The sequence below is a fragment of the Coregonus lavaretus genome (genome assembly GCF_964263955.1).
Source record: "Coregonus lavaretus genome assembly, chromosome: 20".
Taxonomy (NCBI): Eukaryota; Metazoa; Chordata; class Actinopteri; order Salmoniformes; family Salmonidae; genus Coregonus; species Coregonus lavaretus.
Genome location: NC_140007.1, coordinates 7,399,809 through 7,425,294, shown reverse-complemented (window position 1 = coordinate 7,425,294; position 25,486 = coordinate 7,399,809). Strand labels below are relative to the sequence as shown.

Here is a 25,486-nt window from a genome sequence, read left to right as displayed (position 1 = left end):
TTGTGCATTTTAGTGTGTCTTGTTTTTTCCTCTGGCATTAAATGCTCAAAGTGGTGGCATGGGTCTGTTAATGGCATATGGCTTGAATGTGTGTAAGAAAGCGGGGAGCAGAAGTATTTTGAGGGAATCCTTAACAGCGTCAGAATCCCAGTCCCTGAAGCTGGATGATGGCACGGAAGACACAAAGGAGGACACCTTCATGGCCAAACTCACCTTTGAGGTGAGGAGGGAGGGAGGGAGGGACAGAAAGAGGGAAGGATATGGGATGTAAGGAGAGTGTAGGAGGGAGGGACAGAGCGAAGGGGTAAGGAGTTAGAGGGGGGTTAGAAAGGTGGAGGAGAGGGAGGGAGGAGAGGAAACTAACAGGAGAGTATGAATGAAAAGGTTCAGTATGTGTATATCTGTGTGTTTTCCCTTTACAGCTGGGGGGGGGGTCTGACTTTGTCCCGGTGGTGGTGAGTCGCTCTATGCTGAGGTCTATGAGCAGCAGGGATGTCCTGATCAAGCCCTGGCCTAAACCCCTTCAGTGAGAGTTCCACTGCTCCTTACTGCCTGCTGTCAGCATCACTATGTGCCCCTCCTGCTTCCAGATACCGAATAGATGGAACACACACACACACACACACACACACACACACACACAGAGAATTGCGCTTCATGCCCCCCTCACCCCTCTCACACACACACTCTCGCCCCCAGGTGCAGTACTAGGGAGGTGCATTTTTTTCTAATCATTAAAACATTACACAATACCCTCTCACACATACCTTGGCACTCCATAGCCCTCTGGCAGAATCTCAGAATTAACTCTATTCTAACTTTTTTTTGTGTTTTGTGTTTCTTTTACCAGAAGTTACCACCCAATTATAAACAAAATGGCTTCAGAGAAAATGTTGCTAGTGGCAGTGCTAGATGTTGTGTTGCTGGCCTCCTCGCCCTTCCTTAGAGAGACTATCTATGGGAATACCTGCTCTGCCCAGTGCTGTGTTCTCTGACCCATGCTTCCTGTCTTCTCTGGTGTGTTCCCTCTAGATGTTCCGCAGTGAGGACTATGAGCTGCTGGTGCTTCAGCACAACTGCTGTCTCTACTGCCGACGGCCCATCGATGAACCCAACTGAGCTCCCCAAACTGGTTTAGAATCACTTAATCCATCTCCCAGTTTATTCATATATTTTATCAACATTTCTACTTGGTCATAATCCAGCCACTAAATATTGATGTTAGATTATATGCTGATCTGGAATCAGTCACATGGCTTGTAGAGTGCGTGAAAAAGGAGTTGGAGTCAGTTTCATCTTGATCTTCTGAGCAATTATCCGCCCATATGCTCACACCCCTCATGTACGTTATTTGAGTGACGAGGTCATGATGATCATTATAGCCCGCAACAAAAGTGCGTCTTCAGCCGATCAACCCAATCGGATTACCAGGATCAGATTACACAGAGCCTATCACACAGACTTACACCAACAGGGAATGTAGACAGTCCATTAAATAACTCTTCTGTCTGGAACAACATATACAAAACAAAGTTAGACACGTCGGGCTGCATAAGCAGACTGGTACAGTAGCCTCTTGACATCTAGGATGATGGAAATCTCTGATGACACCCTATTTCCTAGTGCACTACTTTTAGCCAGAGTCATATGTGCTATTTGAGAAGAAGTCTATAAGTTGCATTGGTCTTTGTCAGCCTCCTGTAACACTCTCTACTTAGCAAACTTGTGATGATGAAATCATCAGAGGATAACCCTTGAGTATACAGCATATGTCCTAGACGTTTTTCTCATGAATTACTGTGTGTGTGTCCTAAATCTGTCTATGATGACACCATGCTGAGTTCCATGCACATCCCTAATCCTAATAGAGAAGCTCTTAAAAGGGGCTGCGCCCGCCTCGGGGGGCAGAGCACACCACATCTCATCGCCAGGATCTATTTCCTCCATCTATCTATCTATCCTTCCAGCCCTCCAGCTAGAAATAGCTCCTCTCGTAGAAGGGATAGTGCTTTCTCTTTCCTCTCTCAAAATACCAGAGAGGATAGAGAAAGACACAAACTCCTGTAGAGATACATAGACACACAGAAACACACACACACCCCAACAGCCACCGCCATGAACGGCACAGAGGGCCCAAACTTCTACGTGCCCATGTCTAACAAGACAGGGGTGGTGCGGAGCCCCTTTGAGTACCCTCAGTACTACCTAGCTGCACCCTGGAAGTATTCGCTCCTCGCTGCTTACATGATCTTTCTCATCATCACAGCCTTCCCCGTCAATTTTCTTACGCTCTACGTCACGGTGCAGCACAAGAAGCTACGGACCCCCCTGAACTACATCCTGTTGAATCTGGCTGTGGCTGACCTCTTCATGGTGGTGGGGGGCTTCACTGTGACCCTCGCCACAGCCCTACAGGGATACTTCTTCCTGGGGATCACCGGCTGCAATGTTGAAGGATTCTTCGCCACTATGGGAGGTAAGTCATGGTGATGGTGGAGCCCTAGGGTGTAGGTAGAAGTTGGGATGTAAGACAAAGTGGACGCAAGCTACAGGGTAAGAGATTTCTGTTCACATAATGGTTATGGTTAGGCTATGGGGAATTTGATATTAGATCTGTGGTTAAGAGAAACTTTTACCTAAAGGAGTGCCCGACTTTCTCCAGGTGCAACCTTAATCTCAATGACGTTATAGTAAGGTGAGACACATTTTTTCCCATATCAAGAACATGTTTTTAGAATAATTGAATAGCACCCTCCATTGTAAAGAAGACTTGAATAAAGCCCAGCACCTTATGAGATGTAACATTTGAGTCATTTAGCAGACACTCTTATCCAGAGCGACTAAGGTTAAGTGCTTTGCTCAAGGCACATCGAAAGTGTGTATCTGTGTGTTTTACATAGTCAGCTTGGGGATTCAAACCAGCAACCTTTCAGTTACTGGCCCAATGCTCTTAACCACTAGGCTACCTGCCACCCTATGATATGTACATGTGCACATCTTTGACACACCTGTGTTTTGTGACTGGGGGGGGTGGGGAGAGGTATTTAAGAACTGCAGATGTATAGACCTTTTTTATATATATACAGTTGAAGACGGAAGTTTACATACACCTTAGCCAAATACATTTAAACTCAGTTTTTCACAATTCCTGACATTTAATCCTAGTACAAATTCCCTGTCTTAGGTCAGTTAGGATCACCACTTTATTTTAAGAATGTGAAATGTCAGAATAATAGTAGAGAGAATGATTTATTTCAGCTATTATTTGTTTCATCACATTCCCAGTGGGTCAGAAGTTTACATTCACTCAATTAGTATTTGGTAGCATTGCTTTTAAATTGTTTAACTTGGGTAAAACGTTTCGGGTAGCCTTCCACAAGCTACCCACAATAAGTTGGGTGCATTTTGGCCCATTCCTCCTGACAGAGCTGGTGTAACTGAGTCAGGTTTGTAGGCCTCCTTGCTCGCACACACATTTTCAGTTCTGCCCACAAATGTTCTATAGGATTGAGGTCAGGGCTTTGTGATGGCCACTCCAATACCTTGACTTTGTTGTCCTTAAGCAATTTTTCCACAACTTTGGAAGTATGCTTGGGGTTATTGTCCATTTGGAAGACCCATTTGTGACCAAGCTTTAACTTCCTGACTGATGTCTTGAAATGTTGCTTCAATATATCCACATAATTTTCCTTCCTCATGATGTCATCTATTTTGTGAAGTGCACCAGTCCCTCCTGCAGCAAAGCACCCCCACAGCATGATGCTGCCACCCCCATGCTTCACGGTTGGGATGGTGTTCTTCGGCTTGCAAGGCATCCCCTTTTTCCTCCAAACATAACGAGGGTCATTATGGCCAAACAGTTCTATTTTTGTTTCATCAGACCAGAGGACATTTCTCCAAAAAGTACGATCTTTGTCCCCATGTGCAGTTGCAAACCGTAGTCTGGCTTTTTTATGGCGGTTTTGGAGCAGTGGTTTCTTCCTTGCTGAGCCGCCTTTCAGGTTATGTCGATATAGGACTCGTTTTACTGTTGATATAGATTTTGTACCTGTTTCCTCCAGCATCTTCACAAGGTCCTTTGCTGTTGTTCTGGGATTGATTTGCACCAAAGTACGTTCATCTCTAGGAGACAGAATGCGTCTCCTTCCTGAGCGGTATGACGGCTGCGTGGTCCCATGGTGTTTATACTTGCGTGCTATTGTTTGCACAGATGAACGTGGTACCTTCAGGCATTTGGAAATTGTTCCCAAGGATGAACCAGACTTGTGGAGGTCTACAAGTCTTGGCTGATTTCTTTTGATTTTCCCATGATGTCAAGCAAAGAGGCACTGAGTTTGAAGGTACAGTGCCTTGCAAAAGTATTCATCCTCCTTGGCGCTTTTCCTATTTTGTTGCATTACAACCTGGAATTCAAATTGATTTTTATTTGGATTTCATGTAATGGACATACACAAAATAGTCCAAATTGGTGAAGTGAAATGAAAAAAAGTACTTGTTTCAAAAAATTCAAAAAAATAAATAACGGAAAAGTGCTGCGTGCATATGTATTCACCCCCTTTGCTATGAAGCCCCTAAATAAAATCTGGTGAACCAAATACCTTCAGAAGTCACATAATTAGTTAAATAAAGTCCACCTGTGTGCAATCTAAATGTCACATGATCTCAGTATATATACACCTGTTCTGAAAGGCCCCAGAGTCTGCAACACCACTAAGCAAGGGGCACCACCAAGCAAGTGGCACCATGAAGACCAAGGAGCTCTCCAAACAGGTCAGGGACAAAGTTATGGAGAAGTACAGATCAGAGTTGGGTTATAAACAAATATCCGAAACTTTGAACATCCCACGGAGCACCATTAAATCCATTATTAAAAAATGGAAAGAATACGACACCATAACAAACCTGCCAAGAGAGGGCCGCCCACCAAAACTCACAGACCAGGCAAGGAGGGCATTAATCAGAGGCAACAAAGAGACCAAACATAACCCTGAAGGAGCTGCAAAGTTCCACAGCAGAGATTGGATTATCTGTCCATACGACCACTTTAAGCCGTACACTCCACAGAGCTGGGCTTTACGGAAGAGTGGCCAGAAAAAAGCCATTGCTTAGAGAACAAATAAGCAAACACGTTTGGTGTTCGCCAAAAGGCATGTGGGAGACTCCCCAAACATATGGAAGAAGGTACTCTGGTCAGATGAGACTAAAATTGAGCTTTTTGGCCATCAAGGAAAACGCTATGTCTGGCGCAAACCCAACACCTCTCATCACCCCGAGTACACCATCCCCACAGTGAAGCATGGTGGTGGCAGTACATTCTGTGGGGATTTTTTCATCGGCAGGGACTGGGAAACTGGTCAGTATTGAAGGAATGATGGATGGTGCTAAATACAGGGAAATTCTTGCGGGAAACCTGTTTCCGTCATCCAGAGATTTGAGACTGGGGACAGAGGTTCACCTTCCAGCAGGACAATGACCCTAAGCATACTACAAAAGCAACACTTAAGTGGTTTAAGGTGTACCTGTGGATGTATTTCAAGGCCTACCTTCAAACTCAGTGCCTCTTAGCTTGACATCAGCAATTACAGCTGCAAATCTCTTGGGGTATGTCTCTATAAGCTTGGCACATCTAACCACTGGGATTTTTGCCCATTCTTCAAGGCAAAACTGCTCCAGCTCCTTCAAGTTGGATGGGTTCCGCTGGTGTACAGCAATCTTTAAGTCACACCACAGATTCTCAGTTGAATTGAGGTCTGGGCTTTGACTAGGCCATTCCAAATGTTTTGGAACAGTCGGATAAAACTGGTTCTCATGAAGACCGCCAAAGGAATGGAAGACCCATAGTTACCTCTGCTGCAGAGGATTAGTTCATTAGCGATACCAGCCTCAAAAATTGCAGCCCAAATAAATGTTTCACAGAGTTCAAGTAACAGACACATCTCAACATTAACTGTTCAGAGGGGATTGTGTGAATCAGGACTTCATGGTCGAATTGCTGCAAAGAAACCGCTACTAAAGGACACCAATAAGAAGAAGAGACCTGCTTGGGCCAAGAAACACGAGCAATGAACATTAGACCGGTGGAAATGTGTCCTTTGTTCTGGAGTCCAAATTTGAGATTTTTGGTTCCAACCACTGTGTCTTTGTGAGACGCGGTGTGGGTGAACGGACGATCTCCGCATGTGTAGTTCCCACTGTAAAGCATGGAGGAGGACGTGTTGTGATGTGGGGGTGCTTTGCTGGTGACACTGTGATTTATTTAGAATTCAAGGCACACTTAACCAGCATGCCTACCACAGCATTCTGCAGCGATACGCCATCCCATCTGGTTTGGGCTTAGTGGGACTATGATTTGTTTTTCAACAAGACAATGACCCAAAACACCTCCAGGCTGTGTAAGGGCTATTTGACCAAGAAGGAGAGTGATGGAGTGCTGCATCAGATGACCTGGCCTCCACAATCTCCCGACCTCAACCCAATTGAGATGGTTAGGGATGAGTCGGACGGCAGAGTGAAGGAAAAGCAGCCAACAAGTGCTCAGCATTTTACATTTTTACATTTTTAGTCATTTTAGCAGACGCTCTTATCCAGAGCGACTTACATATATATATATATATATATATTTTTATACTGGCCCCCTGTGGGAATCGAACCCACAACCCTGGCGTTGCAAACGCCATGCTCTATCAACTGAGCTACATCCCTGCCGGCCATTCCCTCCCCTACCCTGGACGACGCTGGGCCAATTGTGCGCCGCCCATGAGTCTCCCGGTCGCGGCCGGCTGCGACAGAGCCTGGATTCGAACCAGGATCTCTAGTGACACAGTTAGCACTGCGATGCAGTGCCTTAGACCACTGCGCCACTCAGGAGCCACTCAGGAGCATATGTGGGAACTCCTTCAAGACTGTTGGAAAAGCATTCCAGGTGAAGCTGGTTGAGAGAATGCCAAGAGTGTGCAAAGCTGTCATCAAGGCAAAGGGTGGCTATTTGAAGAATCTCAAATATAAAATCTATTTTGATTTGTTTAACACTTTTTTGGTTACTACATTCCACAAGTGTTATTTCATAGTTTTGATGTCTTCACTATTATTCTACAATGTAAAAAATATTAAAAAATAAATAAAAACCCTTGAATGAGTAGGTGTGTCCAAACTTCCCTGTGTACTTTTAGATACAGTAGGCTGTGTTCATTGTTAAGTTTTCTGCCTGTGTCCAATATTCCTTAACTGTCTGAATAGTTTCTGCACATGAGCATTAATACTGTGTATGTGTCTCTGACTTGCTGTGTGTCTCTCAGGGGAGATCGCCCTTTGGTCTCTCGTTGTATTGGCCATCGAGCGTTATATCGTGGTGTGCAAACCGATGACCAACTTCCGCTTCAATGACAGGCATGCCATTGTGGGCGTGGCCTTCACCTGGATCATGTCTCTCACCTGTGCTGTACCTCCATTGTGTGGCTGGTCCAGGTAGGTCACCCTCTAAATACCCTCCAAATAGCATCTCCTACTAGTCTTACCTTAAATGTCACCTTAAGAAAGGGGATTGGGCTGATGGCTGGTAGACCTCAGGGGCAATACTTCTGTATATTACATTTTAAATCAAAAACATGAGGTGTATGTATGTAGGTACATCCCAGAGGGCATGCAGTGTTCCTGTGGGATTGACTACTACACCCCGAAGCCTGAACTGGGCAACACCTCCTTTGTCATCTACATGTTCACCCTCCACTTCTCCATCCCTCTGGTCATCATTGGCTTCTGCTACGGCCGTCTGCTCTGCACCGTTCGCGCGGTACGACCACACACAATCACTGCGTACCGGTAAACATACGGGACTACTATATCTCCAGTTAGGGCTCATATCAAAGTACTCTGTGTGTGTGTCCGTCCATTCAGGCGGCAGCCCTACAGCAGGAGTCGGAGACCACACAGAGGGCAGAGAAGGAAGTGACCCGTATGGTGATCGTCATGGTCATCTCGTATCTGGTATGCTGGTTGCCCTATGCCACCGTGGCCTGGTACATCTTTGCCAATCAGGGCACCAACTTCGGCCCTGTCATGATGACCATCCCAGCCTTCTTTGCCAAAAGTGCTGCCCTCTACAACCCAGTCATCTATATTCTACTCAACAGACAGGTAACCCAAGCAGAGTGTGTATGTGTGTCTACATAAAACGGACATAGATAAATGTGTGTGAAAAACATCCCCTTGACCTCTCCTCCCTTCTCTAGTTCAGGAACTGCATGTTGACCATGGTGTGTTGCGGGAAGAACCCATTCGGTGAGGAGGAGACCTCCACCGCCTCCTCCAAAACACAGGCCTCCTCCATCTCTGCCAGCCAGGTCGCCCCTGCCTGACCTACGACCTGGAAACCCTGACTCCTTACCTAGCCCAGCCCATCTGGGGACCCACGCCAAGCAGCAGCCTCCGATAGGCCAATGTTCTCTCGATTTACCTCTGTCTACACTGCAGGGGTGTGCCTGTTGTATCTGTATCCCTCATTGTGACCTAAGCATAACAAACCAAGGAACAGTGCTTAGTTGGCTTCATCAATCGGTTACTGGAGTTGGTAGAAGTTGCCTCAAACCACTGATAAAGGGTCAGATTATTTTTACTCCCCCTTAAAGGTTAAGGTTAGGAATAGGGGTTGCATTGTCTGATGCTAGGTCTGTGGTTAGGGCATCTCGACTTCTACCTCAAGCACTTTTAGCAGCACAACTGGGTGTCATTTTGGTGGCTGTCCAACTAAACACGTTCCATGGGATCCCCTCCCATTGAAACACGTTCAATAACTTAGTGTTGAAGTGAAACCTTCTAAATCCTCAATATAAGAAACATGTCAACTTTTGGTTACGTAATTGTTCAGCTTATCCCCCTTAAATATGCTTTAAAGTATCTATTTGTTAAATGAATACTTAGGGTCAAATGCGTTTTACATTTGTTTAGAGTGTGCCTACCCATAAAGTGTTGAGGAGAGCTCTCCCTGGTTTCTGTGTCTTTCCCATGATGAGGCTGAGGTGGTTAGCTCTTAACTATTGGCTCGGACCAGGTCCTGAATGTAAACAAATGGACCTGCTTAGAACCTCTGCAGAGAGAAGCCACCTCCTGAGAGTGTGTGTTAGTGTGCGTGTGTGCATGAGTGTGTGCATGCGTATATGTTTAAAAGCTCTGGAGACAGGACAAGTGTTAATAATGTAAAGATTAGGATGTTGTACGTGATGTGGAAATAAAGTTGTTAAATGTCCGGGAATAAAAATGACGATAAAAAATGTGAGACCTTTCTTTTTCATAGCTGTTCCTTTCATATGGGAGCATTTACAGTCCTAGCCTTTCTGAAAAAGTCCAGATGCCCATTGGGTTGTTAGGTAGTATGCACAACCAATCAAGATAGCACTAAAACAAACACTACATTGCTACCCTGTGGTTTACAAATGTTGCTTTGCTGACATTTTCTCAGTTTGCATAGGTCTAGGGCCTAGATTCAGTCAGATCAAGCCTTAACCAGCGATAGCAGACACCCGCATAGCAAATGTTTTGGCAATGTCGAGGTGGAACTGCGCTGCTGTTGCGATCGTTGTCACGAAGCCACAGCGTTAGAAGTTCAGAATGAGAAAGTGTAGGCTATATAGAAATAATGACGCTCAAATGTTTTAATCATGAAACAAAATAATGAGGATTTCTATTATCCTAATCAAGGTGTAGATTACATCTCACATTCCAGTGTTCAAACTTGTAAATAAGGCTGCATGGGACTTTTGTTAATGCGACTCCGTGCAGCCAATGGCAATGTCCGCTTTAGGTATAATGCCGGGAGCCACTTGTGGATTTGAAAGCTCTAACTCAGTTCCACCTCCGACACCACCAAAACAACCGCTATGCGGATGTTGGCTAAAGCGGATTTGATTGAATCGAGCCCTAGTTATTGATGAAAACAGGAATTTAAATATTGTTATGAAACTGAAATGTCATAACATTTTTATACTATATTATAGCTTTGTAATAGCATTTATTTTCACAAACTCTGACAATAGACCTAAGTCATTTTGGCATCACAAGTACAGTCATGTCAGACAGTTCTTCCTCTTTGATTAACTGAAGGTCATAGTTTTACTCTAAATTTCCCTCTTGGTCATAATCCTTCTCCGTTCTCAGTCACTTACAAAACAGATCAACCTGCCTTCACATGAACACATCCAATGTAATTCTTCCCAGTGAACTACATTCCATCTGCTCAAATAGAGTCCAGTCTCTTTGCAAGCAGGTCTGGCACATGAAACATCACCTAAATACATCTTCTTAATTCTACTCTCTACTCTCTACTCTCTACTCCTCCATAACCCATCACCTATTTGCAAAGCACATTGGGACCTTTAGTTCAAAGCACCGGTGGAGTTCTTTGCCATTTCCACCAATCAAACCTGAGAACAGTGCAGGCTGTAAGAAGATAGGAGGAGTTTCTCATTCACATATCATTGAACAGGCCACTCAGAAAGCATTAGAACTCAGCTATAAATATTGCTATGGACATTTATCATACAGTACAGTGCATCATTGGCTCGTCCCCCAAGAGAAAGGGGGTCAGTGCGTAAGATGGTTGCCGGGGCTCCAGGTACCAGAGGCGGTGACGTCATCCAGAATAAGGCCCATCTCCAACTGCCTCCTCTAACTCCAATATGCTTCAGGTCAAATCAGAGTGAAACCAGAGTGAGATTTAAGCCAGGTGTGAACAGGCAGGAAACCAGATTGGGTTATATCCATGTGTGAATAGAAGGGTCAACACAGTCAAAGAGAGGATCCAGAGATTCTATATTTGATACAAGGGACGTGGGTATCAATTCCTCAGTATCTGAAGTAATTGCTCAGTACAAGGTACGTTTCTTAGGACATTTCTTAATCCATGGTACAGTGCTCCCAACCAGGTTTCTGAGGCAGTCTTGGGTTAGGGGTGGTACAGTAAAGCTCAAGCTCCCATCTCTTCCAGTCTTAAAGCAAAATCTTTCTTAAAGCAAAAAGTTCCTTTCTGTCTTTGGGCTCTATAAACAGAAGGGATATGTGGAGGGTAGACAGACAGGGGGTTTCCTAGGTCCTTGGACCCCGGGTAGGGTGGAGGCAGCCAGGGGGAATGGGCTGGGGTGGAAACTGGGTGGAGGGAGACTCAGGCCTCACTGCTGCACTCATAGATGTTGTCCTCCACCAGAGCAATGACCTGCTCAAACTTGTGGTGGAGCTGAGTACGCTTTGCTGTGGGGTTGGACTCCAGAGCACTCACCACCTGACAGTGAGGGGGATGAGAGAGAGGGAGAAGGAGAAAGAGAGAGAGAAAGAGTTCAGACAATCGCCAAGCCAGCAACCTTACAAAACTTATCTACCCACAGTTAGAGAATGAGAGCGAGATAGAGAAATAGAAAGAGAGAGACTCATTTCAGTAGCCGTCAAGCATTCATGCATTCTACAGCACAGGACAGAAACTCAACCACCTGCCCGGACAGAGAAAGAGAGTACTTCAGCCGTTCTTCAGCCTTCACGCATGCCTCTCTCCCCACAAAAGCCTTTCCTGTTCACATACTATTTACAAAACCCACGTATGTGCTGCCTTTCATGCCTGATAGTTGTCATGCGTTCAGTGGGTGTTACTGTCAGCATGTGCCCAGTGAGAGGGCTGAGAGAGAGAATGTGTAATCAGAAGTGATTCATAGAGAGTCCCAGAGAAACCTCTCAGTGCCAGGGCTTGGTTGCATAAAACATCTTAAGTGTTAGAGGGCACTTTGGTCATTCCACTGCAAGAAAGTGTTTTTAAGGGGGGAATGCGCCTTAAAATGTTTTATGCAGCTGACTTAAAGTGTAGGAAACTTTAAGGGAAAAGATAAGGGGGAAATTAACTTAAGCTGTTTTATGCATCCAGGGCCCTGGTGTCTGCTGGTACAGGAGAATGGCAGTGAACAGCAGCTAAACACGTATGATGAGGGCCGTCAGACATTATGATGAGAGCCGTCAGACATTATGATGAGGGCCGTCAGACATTATGATGAGAGCCGTCAGACATTATGATGAGAGCCGTCAGACATTATGATGAGAGCCGTCAGACATTATGATGAGGGCCGTCAGACATTATGATGAGGGCCGTCAGACATTATGATGAGGGCCGTCAGACATTATGATGAGAGCCGTCAGACATTATGATGAGAGCCGTCAGACATTATGATGAGGGCCGTCAGACATTATGATGAGGGCCGTCAGACATTATGATGAGGGCCCTCAGACATTATGATGAGGGCCGTCAGACATTATGATGAGGGCCGTCAGACATTATGATGAGGGCCGTCAGACATTATGATGAGAGCCGTCAGACATTATGATGAGAGCCGTCAGACATTATGATGAGGGCCGTCAGACATTATGATGAGAGCCGTCAGACATTATGATGAGAGCCGTCAGACATTATGATGAGAGCCGTCAGACATTATGATGAGAGCCTTCAGACATTATGATGAGGGCCGTCAGACATTATGATGAGGGCCCTCAGACATTATGATGAGGGCCGTCAGACATTATGATGAGGGCCGTCAGACATTATGATGAGGGCCGTCAGACATTATGATGAGAGCCGTCAGACATTATGATGAGAGCCTTCAGACATTATGATGAGGGCCGTCAGACATTATGATGAGAGCCGTCAGACATTATGATGAGAGCCGTCAGACATTATGATGAGGGCCGTCAGACATTATGATGAGAGCCGTCAGACATTATGATGAGGGCCGTCAGACATTATGATGAGAGCCTTCAGACATTATGATGAGAGCCGTCAGACATTATGATGAGAGCCGTCAGACATTATGATGAGGGCCGTCAGACATTATGATGAGAGCCGTCAGACATTATGATGAGAGCCGTCAGACATTATGATGAGAGCCTTCAGACATTATGATGAGGGCCGTCAGACATTATGATGAGGGCCGTCAGAGATTATGATGAGGGCCCTCAGACATTATGATGAGAGCCGTCAGACATTATGATGAGAGCCGTCAGACATTATGATGAGAGCCGTCAGACATTATGATGAGAGCCGTCAGACATTATGATGAGAGCCGTCAGACATTATGATGAGGGCCGTCAGACATTATGATGAGAGCCGTCAGACATTATGATGAGAGCCGTCAGACATTATGATGAGAGCCGTCAGACATTATGATGAGGGCCGTCAGACATTATGATGAGAGCCGTCAGACATTATGATGAGGGCCGTCAGACATTATGATGAGGGCCGTCAGACATTATGATGAGAGCCGTCAGACATTATGATGAGGGCCGTCAGACATTATGATGAGGGCCGTCAGACATTATGATGAGGGCCGTCAGACATTATGATGAGAGCCGTCAGACATTATGATGAGAGCCGTCAGACATTATGATGAGAGCCTTCAGACATTATGATGAGAGCCTTCAGACATTATGATGAGAGCCGTCAGACATTATGATGAGAGCCGTCAGACATTATGATGAGAGCCTTCAGACATTATGATGAGGGCCGTCAGACATTATGATGAGAGCCGTCAGACATTATGATGAGGGCCGTCAGACATTATGATGAGGGCCCTCAGACATTATGATGAGAGCCGTCAGACATTATGATGAGAGCCGTCAGACATTATGATGAGAGCCGTCAGACATTATGATGAGAGCCGTCAGACATTATGATGAGGGCCGTCAGACATTATGATGAGAGCCTTCAGACATTATGATGAGGGCCGTCAGACATTATGATGAGGGCCCTCAGACATTATGATGAGGGCCATCAGACATTATGATGAGAGCCGTCAGACATTATGATGAGAGCCGTCAGACATTATGATGAGAGCCGTCAGACATTATGATGAGAGACGTCAGACATTATGATGAGGGCCGTCAGACATTATGATGAGGGCCGTCAGACATTATGATGAGGGCCGTCAGACATTATGATGAGGGCCGTCAGACATTATGATGAGGGCCCTCAGACATTATGATGAGGGCCGTCAGACATTATCAATGTCTGAATCATTCCACGGAACAGTAGGTGTGTGTGTGTGTGTGTGTGCGTGTGTGTGTGCGTTTGGTGGGGGGGTGGGGGGCTGTCATTAAACCGATAGGGGTGGTTGATGACGAGGTCTTGTGTGGTAAAGGTTGTGTTGGCGGAAAGTTAAGGACAGGATGTGGAGCACGTAGGGTCACAAGCGCTGTGCTGTTGGGTATGTATTTGGTTGAGGAGGGTTCAGAAGAGAATGTGGCTATTATTGGGAGAACGTCAGGAACATAGTTTGGGTCTCTATATGATCTGGGTGTAGAGGGATATTTTGGGTCTCTGGATGAAAGAGGGTGTGTGGGGTTGTGAAGAGGCCGTTAGATCTTTAAAGAAGCGTGTGATCTCCTGTACTGATGCTTCATGCCCTGATACTCATCTCTCTCTCTGAAACTCTAAACTCCATGTGGAATATAGACTGGTGATAAGGCTGGAGATAGGGCCAGTTTAAACGTGTCAAACAGCTTATCCAGGGCAGAGGTAGTGAGAGAGATAGGGGATCTTACCTGGTTTCTGTATTTCTTGGCGTATTTGTAGATCTCCGTCAAGGCCAGGTTGGTATTGAACTCATTTCTGTATTTCTGTGGAACCGAAAACAGAGTGAGCGTATTGTTATGATATAAATCCATCAGACAAAAAAAACTCAAAAAAGTAATACATGGATGAACAGTGTAGCACAGTTGAATGCAGTAACAGTCCACCACCAAGGCTGACAAATTACAATTAATCAATCATGTATTGATCTGTCACCCCTCGCTCTCTCACCCGTGACTCCTCGGCCAAGTGGGCGTTCATCTCCTGCTCACTCAGTGGCGCCATCTCCTGGATCTGCTTGTAGTAGCACTGCACCCTCTTCTTGTACTCTGGGATCTCCTTGGCATACAGCAGCTTGTTAGTGGGAGAGTCCTGAAACAAGAGACAAAGTCCTATTTAGTCAAAGTAACCTCCCTGGAACTTGATCTTTTAACACTCAACCAAACTAGTTCTATCCTTAACCACTCTCCTGACCAAGACCTGTATGTAAATAACCACTGCCTGTGTATGGTTGTCAGATTGTTTTCAGTATGACAGGGCTCAGTCCAGTCTAGCATCAGTGTACGGTGAGTGTGGTCTATGGTCAGTGAGTTGTTAATGAGACTGTGGGCAGCATGGTCTGTGGTCATAGTGTGGTTGGTCTATGGTTGATATATGGTTGGTCTATGGTCATAGGGAGTGGTTGGTTGGTGTTATCAGTGTGTGAGTAGGTCAGCACCTCCCTAAGACAATGAAGGGAGGTGCCAGGGTTTCCTCTCCTCACAATAGGAAAGTTAAACAAACCATATCCACAGCCACAGAGAACCAGGCCAGACATAACAACCCTTCCTTCTACTTACATCTGCTACTTCTCCAAGTTACTGACAGCATTTACAATGGCACTGAAAGCATTATTCAATCACTAAGAAAGGTTCACATACAAGGTATTGGGTTGAGCTGAGCATACAGATATGTAGGCTATGCACTTGCGTGTGTGTGTGTGTGTGTGTGTGTGTGTGTGTGTGTGTGTGTGTGTGGTATCGGAGCTAGGAAGACTCCAGCCACTGCCCCTCCTCCTGATAGGAATCCCTCTCTTCCTGTCCACAAGGTCATTTCATTTCCTGTGGTTCCTCCATCTGCCTGACGACCCCCCTTGACCCCTAATAACTGCCCACACCCCCTCCATCCCTACTGTCTGTCTGCAGGCCACCAGATAAGGTTTCCGTGGAAACAGCTTCGTTTCCAAGCCCTCTCTCACCCCTGCAGAGCGACGTCTAATCCAGACCTCTTAATGACCTGTCCTGTCCTCTGACCGGTACACACGTGCGCACGCATGCACACACGTACACACGTGTATTATACTTGTGAGGACTTTTTGGGGACAAACAATTGATTCCCATTCAGTCCTATTTATCCTAACCCCTAACCCTAAACCTAACTCTTACCCTAACCCAGGGTTTCCCAAACTCGGTCCTCTGGGCCCCAATGGGGGCACGTTTTGGTTTTTGCCCTAGTACTACACAGCTGATTCAAATAATCAACTAATCATCAAGCTTTGGTAATTTGAATCAGCTGTGTAGTGTTAGGGAAAAAAACTAAACGTGCACACCTTGGGTCCCGAGGTTCGAGTTTGGGAAACGCTGCCCTAACCCTAGTTCTAAACCTAACCCCTTAGCCTTTTTTATTTTTAGGACCGGCCAAATGTCCGAATTCTCCTTGGTTTACTATTCTTGTGAGGACTTCTGGTCCTCATAAGTATAGTAAAACAAAAAACCAAACACACAGCAATGGTTCCAGACTTTTCCTGCACTGCTCTCCCTATGCTGACCACTCAAGCAGAGATGACAGAAAATAGAGAGGTTAAGCAACACCTTAAAACCTGTCTCCACTCAGTCTAATACATCTAGTGTCCTACTACTCTCAACAACAGGCAACATAAACATTATTTACAGGCAGCACAGCTGAAGCCCTTCCCAATAACAGGCAGAGAAAAGATGAGCATCTGGATGTTTTACGATGCAATGGTGTGCTTGTTTGTTTGTGTGTGTGTGTGTTTCTGTGTTTTACATGCTTGAGGTACTTGCATTGGCTCTTTGGCAATGAAAAAGTGGAATAGATCAGCATTGTTTGACAAATATCTCCAGGGAGGAAGTCAGTCAGAGTGACAGGAAGCAGTGTGTATGCTAGGGGTCATAACGTCTGAGGGATGAGACTGATTTGTGGGGAGTGAGGGCACTGAAAGACACACATACACAGACACACACACACACAGAGGGGATTCCTGGTGCTCATGACCTTGGTTGAGTAGACTGGGCTGAAATAACATGAGGAGAGGTAGACAGAGCTGACGGACTGACTGGAGAGAAGAGGGAGGAAGGTTGGCAAGGACTGGGGAGGAATCTGGGGATATCTCCCCAGTTGGAAAGTGTGCGTGTGTGTGTATAAACTGCACTTTTCTTTTCCTACTAGCACTGACTTTGCTGATAACTACTTTGCTGAGGGAAACCGTACTTGTCAAAACAATGATATGTGGTTGTCTCACCTAGTTATTTTAAGATTAATTCAATAATTGTAAGTTGCTCTGGATAAGAGCGTCTGCTAAATGACTAAAATGTCAATGGATTTTTTTTTCTGAGTGTAAGAGAATAAAGTGGGAAAAAAAAGTATTTAGTCAGCCACCAATTGTGCAAGTTCTCCCACTTAAAAAGATGAGAGGCCTGTAATTTTCATTTTTAATGAATTTATTTGCAAATTATGGTGGAAAATAAGTTCAAACAGGTGCCATTAATACAGGTAACGAGTGGAGGACAGAGGAGCCTCTTAAAGAAGAAGTTACAGGTCTGTGAGAGCCAGAAATCTTGCTTGTTTGTAGGTGACCAAATACTTATTTTCCACCATAATTTGCAAATAAATTCATTAAAAATCCTACAATGTGATTTTCTGGATTTTATTTTCTCATTTTGTCTGTCATAGTTGACGTGTACCTATGATGAAAATTACAGGCCTCTCTCATCTTTTTAAGTGGGAGAACTTGCACAATTGGTGGCTGACTAAATACTTTTTTTCCCCACTGTATGTATTAAAATACCCTCAAGTAAAAGGTGATATCTGTAATGTCGTTTCATTCACCAAGCTGGCAATTTTTGTGGTCCGCCTCTTGACAGTGGATAAAATTTTTTACTTTTTAAAGTTAATATCCAGTAATACTACACATTTTGCCAAGGCGGCGTAGAGAAAATATTGCAATTTTATAAGAAATGTCATGCAATTCTACTTATTTTGTCATGATGCAGAGATGGATTTTTGCCGTTTTAAAGCAAATTTCCTGTAATTCTACCCATTCTGCCATGGGGTGGAGAGAAATCTTTGCAGTTTTAAAGCTAATTTCCAACAATTCTACATATTTTGTCATGGCTTATGCCATGTGTGCCCGGTCGGTATTCGGCCATGATTACTACAAGTTTAGATAACAGGCTAGACTAACTTACAATCAAAAAATTGTTAGCTGACATGGCTAATTGAGTGAAAGTCAATGACTGACAAAAAAATTGAAAAACTGCTGATGCACAACCAAATTTCGAACTTACACCTTGTTTATTCTACTATTCTAACTCTCAACAGTAAGTTGACAACCCGACCACTTATATCGCTTATGCCTGGATGTTTAACCTACCTACCTACCAACCTGTCTATGAGTGTGTAGGTCCCGTGTAGCTCAGTTGGTAGAGCATGGTGCTTGCAACGCCAGGGTTGTGGGTTCGATTCCCACGGGGGGCCAGTATGAAAACGTATGCACTCACTAACTGTAAGTCACTCTGGAGAAGAGCGTCTGCTAAATGACTAAAATATAAATGTATTCACCTAGCAGTGATTATGTATGTGTAGGCGTGTGTAATGCATGTGTAAAGTGTTTGAATGTCTCACCTTGCCCAGCTGCAGGTCTGAAATGGAGCAGGCATCTATGAAGGCCTGGGCGATGACAGACAGACAGGCATCCATGTGATCCGTCTTATCAATGTCAAACACAAACTGAGGGTTCTTCAGGATGTTCACCCAGAAACGCAGGGGTAAACTAAGGAGATGGGAAAACATTATGTGAGCTTCAGAAAACATTTTGCATTATGGGTACTCTAGTGCATCATGCTACATTGATGAGTAGATGATTAGATGTATCTCATTGAATTCCCCTACCTGTTGGTCTTCCAGATGTGCAGGGTGTCAGGGTCGGTGATGCCTCTCTTGTCCGCCTGCTCCTCCAGGAAGTCAAAGAAGTATTTGATGGCCAGTGGGGGACGCTCTGCAGGAATACTGAGGATGGCCTGGAAAAGGTCATCCAGGAACTTCTGCAACGTTCCCTACGGAATCACAACACAGATGGGATCAGACACGGAACCAGAACTGGGATCAAGATGGATTGTTTTGAATTCCAGGATGATGTCACTGTAAATAGAACTGATGATGGATTGATTCATAATGGTAATGGAATGATGCCTTTGCTTTAGCCAACTACTCTGTGATTGTCATGCCAAACTGTTTAGGCTCACAATTGGACATGCCAAGGAGTTGGCTAGCTGAAGCAGTAACAGACGGGCACTCAAACTAGGCTGGCACTGCTTTCTGTCACAGTATTGTAGACTGCAAATCGTTTAAGATGGCTGACACATCGTTTTTTTTTCTTACCTTGGTGGAGAGGAGGCGTGTCAGGTAGATCTCAGGGAGGACCTTCTTACGGTGACTCTGTCTGTGGGACTTCTTATTCTCAAACAGCTCATCATGAGGCAGGACCTAGATGGGCAGGGGCAGAGATTAGAGGTTAGAGGTCAGGGTACAAAAACATCCAATCAGCATGGTGGGAAATGACCTCAATCTAAATGGGAATCTACTACGGAGGTGTGACTTACATTTGACAGGGAGATGAAATGAAAAGAAAGTGTTATTTTTGGAAAAGTTCACTTAATGCGTCATCCATTTCAGGAGGCTTTCTCTTATTCTTGCCTCCTGAATACGACCCAGGAATCACAGTGGGGATTTATGAGGTATGACTAACATGATGTCACTTTATGAAATACTGCAAGTTGGGAAATTCTGGAATTTTCTCTTACGCAGTACCAGTATCATGTGTAACATGCTCCTACAGGTCTTAGCTAGGACAGTGGTATGGAGGTGGAGTAGAAAGAGAGTGGCGTTTTCCCTCTACTGAGCCTGTCAATAAGCTCCAGTCCAGCACACCATAATATGAAGTCCCACATCAAAAAACTGCTCACTAAAATTGACTAAAGCTATCCCTCAGTGAAATGTATGCCAGAGAACGCATTATGTCAAACCCAAAGTCATATGAGTTTTTTTCAATGGCTTATGTGATATTAGTGCTTTCATGTTCTTGCTCCAGCTTTCCTATATGCACATGCACACTCAAACTCTTATGAAAGTGTGTAGTCAGATGTATTGCTCAGGCTTTCACTGTGTCTGTGTTAAATTGAGCTCTCTCTGAGACCAATGGGCTGATGGCAGTGGGAACGGGGTCAATAGAGGTGAATGAGAACACTCTCTGTCCGTGTGTGTGTGTGTGTGTGTGTGTGTGTGTGTGTGTGTGTGTGTGTGTGTGTGTGTGTGTGTGTGTGTGTGTGTGTGTGTGTGTACTTACCAAATGGACATATTTCTCTGTGTCCAAGTCTTTGGCTGCAGAGGGAGAGAAAACACAGAAATAAAACAATGAGAAATCAGAGGAGGAGACCTGAGAGAGAGAGAGAGAGAGAGAGAGAGAGAGACAGAGAGACAGAGAGAGAGAGAGAGAGAGAGAGAGAGAGAGAGAGAGAGAGAGAGAGAGAGAGAGAGAGAGAGAGAGAGAGAGAGAGAGAGAGAGAGAGAGAGAGAGAGAGAGAGAGAGAGAGAGAGAGAGTTTGAAAGAAAGAAGATTGGAGGAGTGTGGTAGACGAGTGATAGACAGCAAAAAGGAAGAGAGAGGGGTTTATGGAAAAAGAGAGAGTGTATGTGAGCGTGAACGATTAAGGTGAATTGGGAGTGGAGTGAAAAAAAGAAAGATTATGAGTGAAAAGAATGAGAGGGAGAAAAGCTGAAGAGAAACAGAGACAGGCAGACATGGAGTTTGTGATTGGTCCTGGAGCCAGTCTAATGAGTTTACAAAGCCCAGGCATCGTTAGGGCAGAGGTTCCGTCTCTTCTTGGTTTGCATGCACACACACACAAACAAACACACACACACACACACACACACACACACACACAGCCCCATGGTGAATGTGCTCTCATTACTCGAGGCCTAGTCTTGGCAGGCAGACAGGTTTAGGCCTCGGTCCCAGTCCAGACCCTCTGAGGTGATCACAGAGAGGGGTAAATGTGTTTTACATTAGCCAGGGTTTCCTTCACACCCATTTAGCCTGTTTCTGGCCCAGCATGACTGAGAGGAGAGGCCCTAATCATTAGTGTGGACAGAGTGGTCTGTCAGAACTAAGATCTGTTCTGGATGAGGTTAGCAGACTGGACCGGAACGTTAACGTCCCAGTAGAGGAATCATCTGGTACAGGGAACACCACCCCCTCCTGTTTCATCTGGGGCTAGATATCTGTTCAGGCTTATGGATACTGGACATCAACCATGCTGTTGAAAGGTCTAAATGTACAGATGTGTGCGTGTGCATGCATCCGTGTGTGATTGATTAAGCGAGAGTGTGTTACAGCGTGTTTTATTGGCGGGAAATGTATGTATGTCTGTGGTTTGATGTGTGTGTACAGTGAGGGAAAAAAGTATTTGATCCCCTGCTGATTTTGTACGTTTGCCCACTGACAAAGACATGATCAGTCTATAATTTTAATGGTAGGTTTATTTGAACAATGAGAGACAGAATAACAACAAAAAAATCTAGAAAAACACATGTCAAAAATGTTATCAATTGATTTGCATTTTAATGAGGGAAATAAGTATTTGACCCCTCTGCAAAACATGACTTAGTACTTGGTGGCAAAATCCTTGTTGGCAATCACAGAGGTCAGATGTTTCTTGTAGTTGGCCACCAGGTTTGCACACATCTCAGGAGGGATTTTGTCCCACTCCAGGACCTTAATGTGCTTCTTCTTGAGCCACTCCTTTGTTGCCTTGGCCGTGTGTTTTGGGTCATTGTCATGCTGAAATACCCATCCACGACCCATTTCCAATGCCCTGGCTGAGGGAAGGAGATTCTCACCCAAGATTTGACGGTACATGGCGCCGTCCATCGTCCCTTTGATGTGGTGAAGTTGTCCTGTCCCCTTAGCAGAAAAACACCCCCAAAGCATAATGTTTCCACCTCCATGTTTGACGATGGGAATGGTGTTCTTGGGGTCATAGGCAGCATTCCTCCTCCTCCAAACACAGCGAGTTGAGTTGATGCCAAAGAGCTCGATTTTGGTCTCATTTGACCACAACACTTTCACCCAGTTCTCCTCTGAATCATTCAGATGTTCATTGGCAAAATTCAGACGGGCCTGTATATGTGCTTTCTTGAGCAGGGGGACTTTGCGGGCGCTGCAGGATTTCAGTCCTTCACGGCATAGTGTGTTACCAATTGTTTTCTTGGTGACTATGGTCCCAGCTGCCTTGAGATCATTGACAAGATCCTCCCGTGTAGTTCTGGGCTGATTCCTCACCGTTCTGATGATCATTGCAACTCCACGAGGTGAGATCTTGCATGGAGCCCCAGGCCGAGGGAGATTGACAGTTCTTTTGTGTTTCTTCCATTTGCGAATAATCACACCAACTGTTGTCACCTTCTCACCAAGTTGCTTGGCGATGGTCTTGTAGCCCATTCCAGCCTTGTGTAGGTCTACAATCTTGTCACTGACATCCTTGGAGAGCTCTTTGGTCTTGGCCATGGTGGAGAGTTTGGAATCTGATTGATTGCTTCTTTGGACAGGTGTCTTTTATACAGGTAACAAGCTGAGATTAGGAGCACTCCCTTTAAGAGTGTTTTTTAATTTATTTTTTATTTTACCTTTATTTAACTAGGCAAGTCAGTTAAGAACAAATTATTATTTACAATGATGGCCTACACCGGCCAAACCTGGACGACGCTGGGCCAATTGTGCGCCGCCCTATGGGACTCCCAATCACGGCCGGTTGTGATACAGCCTGGAATCGAACCAGGGGGTCTGTAGTGACGCCTCAAGCACTGAGATGCAGTGCCTTAGACCGCTGCGCCACTCGGGAGCCTAATCTCAGCTCGTTACCCGTATAAAAGACACCTGGGAGCCAGAAATCTTTCTGATTGAGAGGGGGTCAAATACTTATTTCCCTCATTAAAATGCAAATCAATTTATAAAATGTTTGACATGCGTTTTTCTGGATGTTTTTGTTGTTATTCTGTCTCTCACTGTTCAAATAAACCTACCATTAAAATTATAGACTGATCATTTCTTTGTCAGTGGGCAAACGTACAAAATCAGCAGGAGATCAAATACTTTTTTCCCTCACTGTATGTGTGTAATATGATCAGGATGAAGTGAGTGTGTGCAGTTTGACCATAATAAAGTTAATGTTTTTCTAAGCATGTAGGAGTGTGTGACAAGGTGACAGAGTGTGTGTGTGTGACCTACCTCTCCCCAGGGTGTTGTCTCTCTTGTCTTTCATGCTCATGGCGAACGACGCCCCCTCTGGGATCTGTGGGAGGGTTCAGAGGTCACAGGGACAGGGGTGAGAGGGGGGGCACGAGAACTGGATCATTAACCGCTGCCTCAGGGTGTGTGTGTGTGTTTGGGTGTGTGGGTGTGTCTGAAGTGGCAGGGGGGCTGTGGGGGGGTTGCAGGGGGGCTCGCTGGGCTCATTAAAGTCAACACAGTGAAATGGATTGAACAGCCTTGCCAGTGAACCGAGACTGTTGGTACACACTGTGCCTCGCTGCCTTCACAGCTCTCTATAGCTCAGCACTTACTAAACAGAGCACGAAACAGCACTGGTAACAGGGCAAAGGTTAGAGGTCACTCAGATACACAAATACACTCAGACACACATAATTACTCGGACACATTACAAACATAACAAGACACTAGAAAATGCAAAGACCCCCCCAAAAAATTTAAAAACGCCAAGACAAACAAATACCCACAGACAATGACAGATACAAACAAAAACAGAAATCACACACTAACATACTGCATGTGTAAGATGACACACAAACACACACAGTCACAGAGGAAACCACACACATACTGTATTGACACCCATTTGTATGAAAACACAGATAAACAGAATGTGGCACAACTCGGGCAATCAACATTTACAGTGACTTCTCACCCTCACCTCTCTGTTAACCTTGCTGTGAGTGTGACAATGTCAGGGAAACACCTCACACACACACACCACGCACACATTCACTTGCGCACGCACACACACGCACAGGTGAGATGATGTGTGTGTGGTGGGAGCAGAGCCTTGCCTGGTAATGCGTGACTGTGTTGAGTTTCTTCCTGCCATCCTCCATCACTGAAGTGTTATCCAGGTCCTGGAGGATCCTGCTGTTGCTACCAGACGCAAACCATTCTACAGGACAGCAGAGAGGGGAAGAAAAGAGAGAGAGGGACGAGGAAAAGGAAAGAATGTCATAAATGTTCAAATGCATTTGGCCATCTATTGCACGAGCTTCATGTTAGTTGAGCTACAAAGCAAGAGTTGATCAGCGCTCCCTTTCAAAACATTTCTTCCTCAATGAGGACTCTAAATAAAGGAAGGAGAATAAAATACAGTTTTCTCACCCAGGTCTACGTCCTCTGCCTGGGGCCACTGGGAGAAGGGCAGGTTCTTATAGAAGGCATCTAGAATCTTATCCTTCACCTGGCAGATGGTGTCTGTGTTCATCACCCTCACAACCAGAGAGTCCATCCCGCAGCCCTGGAACGACACGTTGATGTTCTGGACACACACAAAGAGAGGGAGGACATTAGAGGAGGCAGGGTAGGTCACAATTATTTAATTAGGACAATATAAAACAGGATTGTATAGAGGTGAATGATTGACGCATGATACATGCATACAGCAAGACTTTTTCCTTTTTTATTAACCAATCAGTGGTCAGTATATGACATCAGCATTGCCGTGTGGTGACTGACCTGTGGCTTGGCCTCAATGTTCTCTCTGAGCAGCCACTCCTCGTTGAGGGTGTACCGGGCCTTCCCTGTGATGGCGTCTATAGAACCCTTGTTGATCTGCTGCTTGATGGCAGACAGTAGTAGGAAGAAGGGCACGCCCACTGTCTCCTGAAGAAAACATCACAGTAGCATGTTAACAACGTGACAGAAAGGTTTGACAACTAAGGAATGATGACTGTTTCTCAGTAAGGGGCTACAACAACATTGACAGTGGATCCTCATGATTTGATAAAAAGGTCAAGGTGAGTCTCTTTTTTATTACCCCTCCCTCCCTCCCTCCCTACCTCCCTCACTCCCTCCCTCACCTTGAGGTAGCTGTACATGCAGATGGACATCCAGTTGGTGAGCATCTTCTCCACCACAGACTCTGTGCGTCGCAGCATCAGCTTGGGGTTCTTGGCGGCCGAGGCATCGATCAGGTCCACCAGCAGATCCTTCATAATGCTGGTGTAGTACTCCAGTTTACCATGGAGGGCGATAGTGAGCAGGGACGCCAGGCTACACCTGAGAAGAGAGAGACAAAAGAAAAACACAAAAATGTGTGTGAGTACAGAGACATATCCAATTCATGAAAGATGATTTACTCCCCACAACGGAGAACGCACTGTTATGTTGTTCAGAAGGGAAACACCACTTGTACGTCTAACCATTTATTTGAAAAGATAACAATGCACAGTCTTGGCATTAGCAAGAGACACCAGCACATGTGTGCATGTGACATCTGGCATTGAGGAAGCATGTGTACAACTGGTCAACTTAAATAGACCGCATGTAAGTAGAGT

The 25,486-nt window shown here is 45.2% G+C and overlaps 2 protein-coding genes and 1 pseudogene across 3 annotated transcripts in view; 2 read left to right on the top strand and 1 right to left on the bottom strand.

Moving 5' to 3' along the window:
• The window catches only part of LOC311147592 (intraflagellar transport protein 122 homolog), a 33,169-nt pseudogene extending 32,050 nt beyond the window's left edge, over positions 1-1,119 (top strand). Inside the window, exons 16-18 of the transcript in view lie at positions 144-220; positions 426-590; positions 1,033-1,119. The product of the transcript in view is annotated as an intraflagellar transport protein 122 homolog (transcript). The remainder of the gene's footprint in view (positions 1-143; positions 221-425; positions 591-1,032) is intronic.
• Positions 1,120-2,115: 996 nt separating this feature from the next.
• LOC311148245 (rhodopsin-like) lies at positions 2,116-8,354 on the top strand (the record flags this gene model as incomplete). Its single annotated transcript, XM_084185148.1, has 5 exons — positions 2,116-2,476; positions 7,296-7,464; positions 7,624-7,789; positions 7,894-8,133; positions 8,229-8,354. 5 exons carry the CDS (start codon positions 2,116-2,118, stop codon positions 8,352-8,354), a joined length of 1,062 nt encoding a protein of 353 aa, XP_084041274.1.
• Positions 8,355-9,979: 1,625 nt separating this feature from the next.
• Positions 9,980-25,486, bottom strand: part of LOC311147358 (plexin-D1-like) — a 79,799-nt gene continuing 64,292 nt past the window's right edge. The window contains 12 exon segments of the mRNA XM_084184044.1: positions 9,980-11,269; positions 14,563-14,637; positions 14,822-14,962; positions 18,494-18,641; positions 18,761-18,924; positions 19,250-19,354; positions 20,214-20,248; positions 23,157-23,220; positions 23,996-24,099; positions 24,312-24,468; positions 24,666-24,812; positions 25,010-25,208. Coding sequence (XP_084040170.1) covers positions 11,153-11,269; positions 14,563-14,637; positions 14,822-14,962; positions 18,494-18,641; positions 18,761-18,924; positions 19,250-19,354; positions 20,214-20,248; positions 23,157-23,220; positions 23,996-24,099; positions 24,312-24,468; positions 24,666-24,812; positions 25,010-25,208 — 1,456 coding nt within the window. The 3' untranslated portion in view covers positions 9,980-11,152.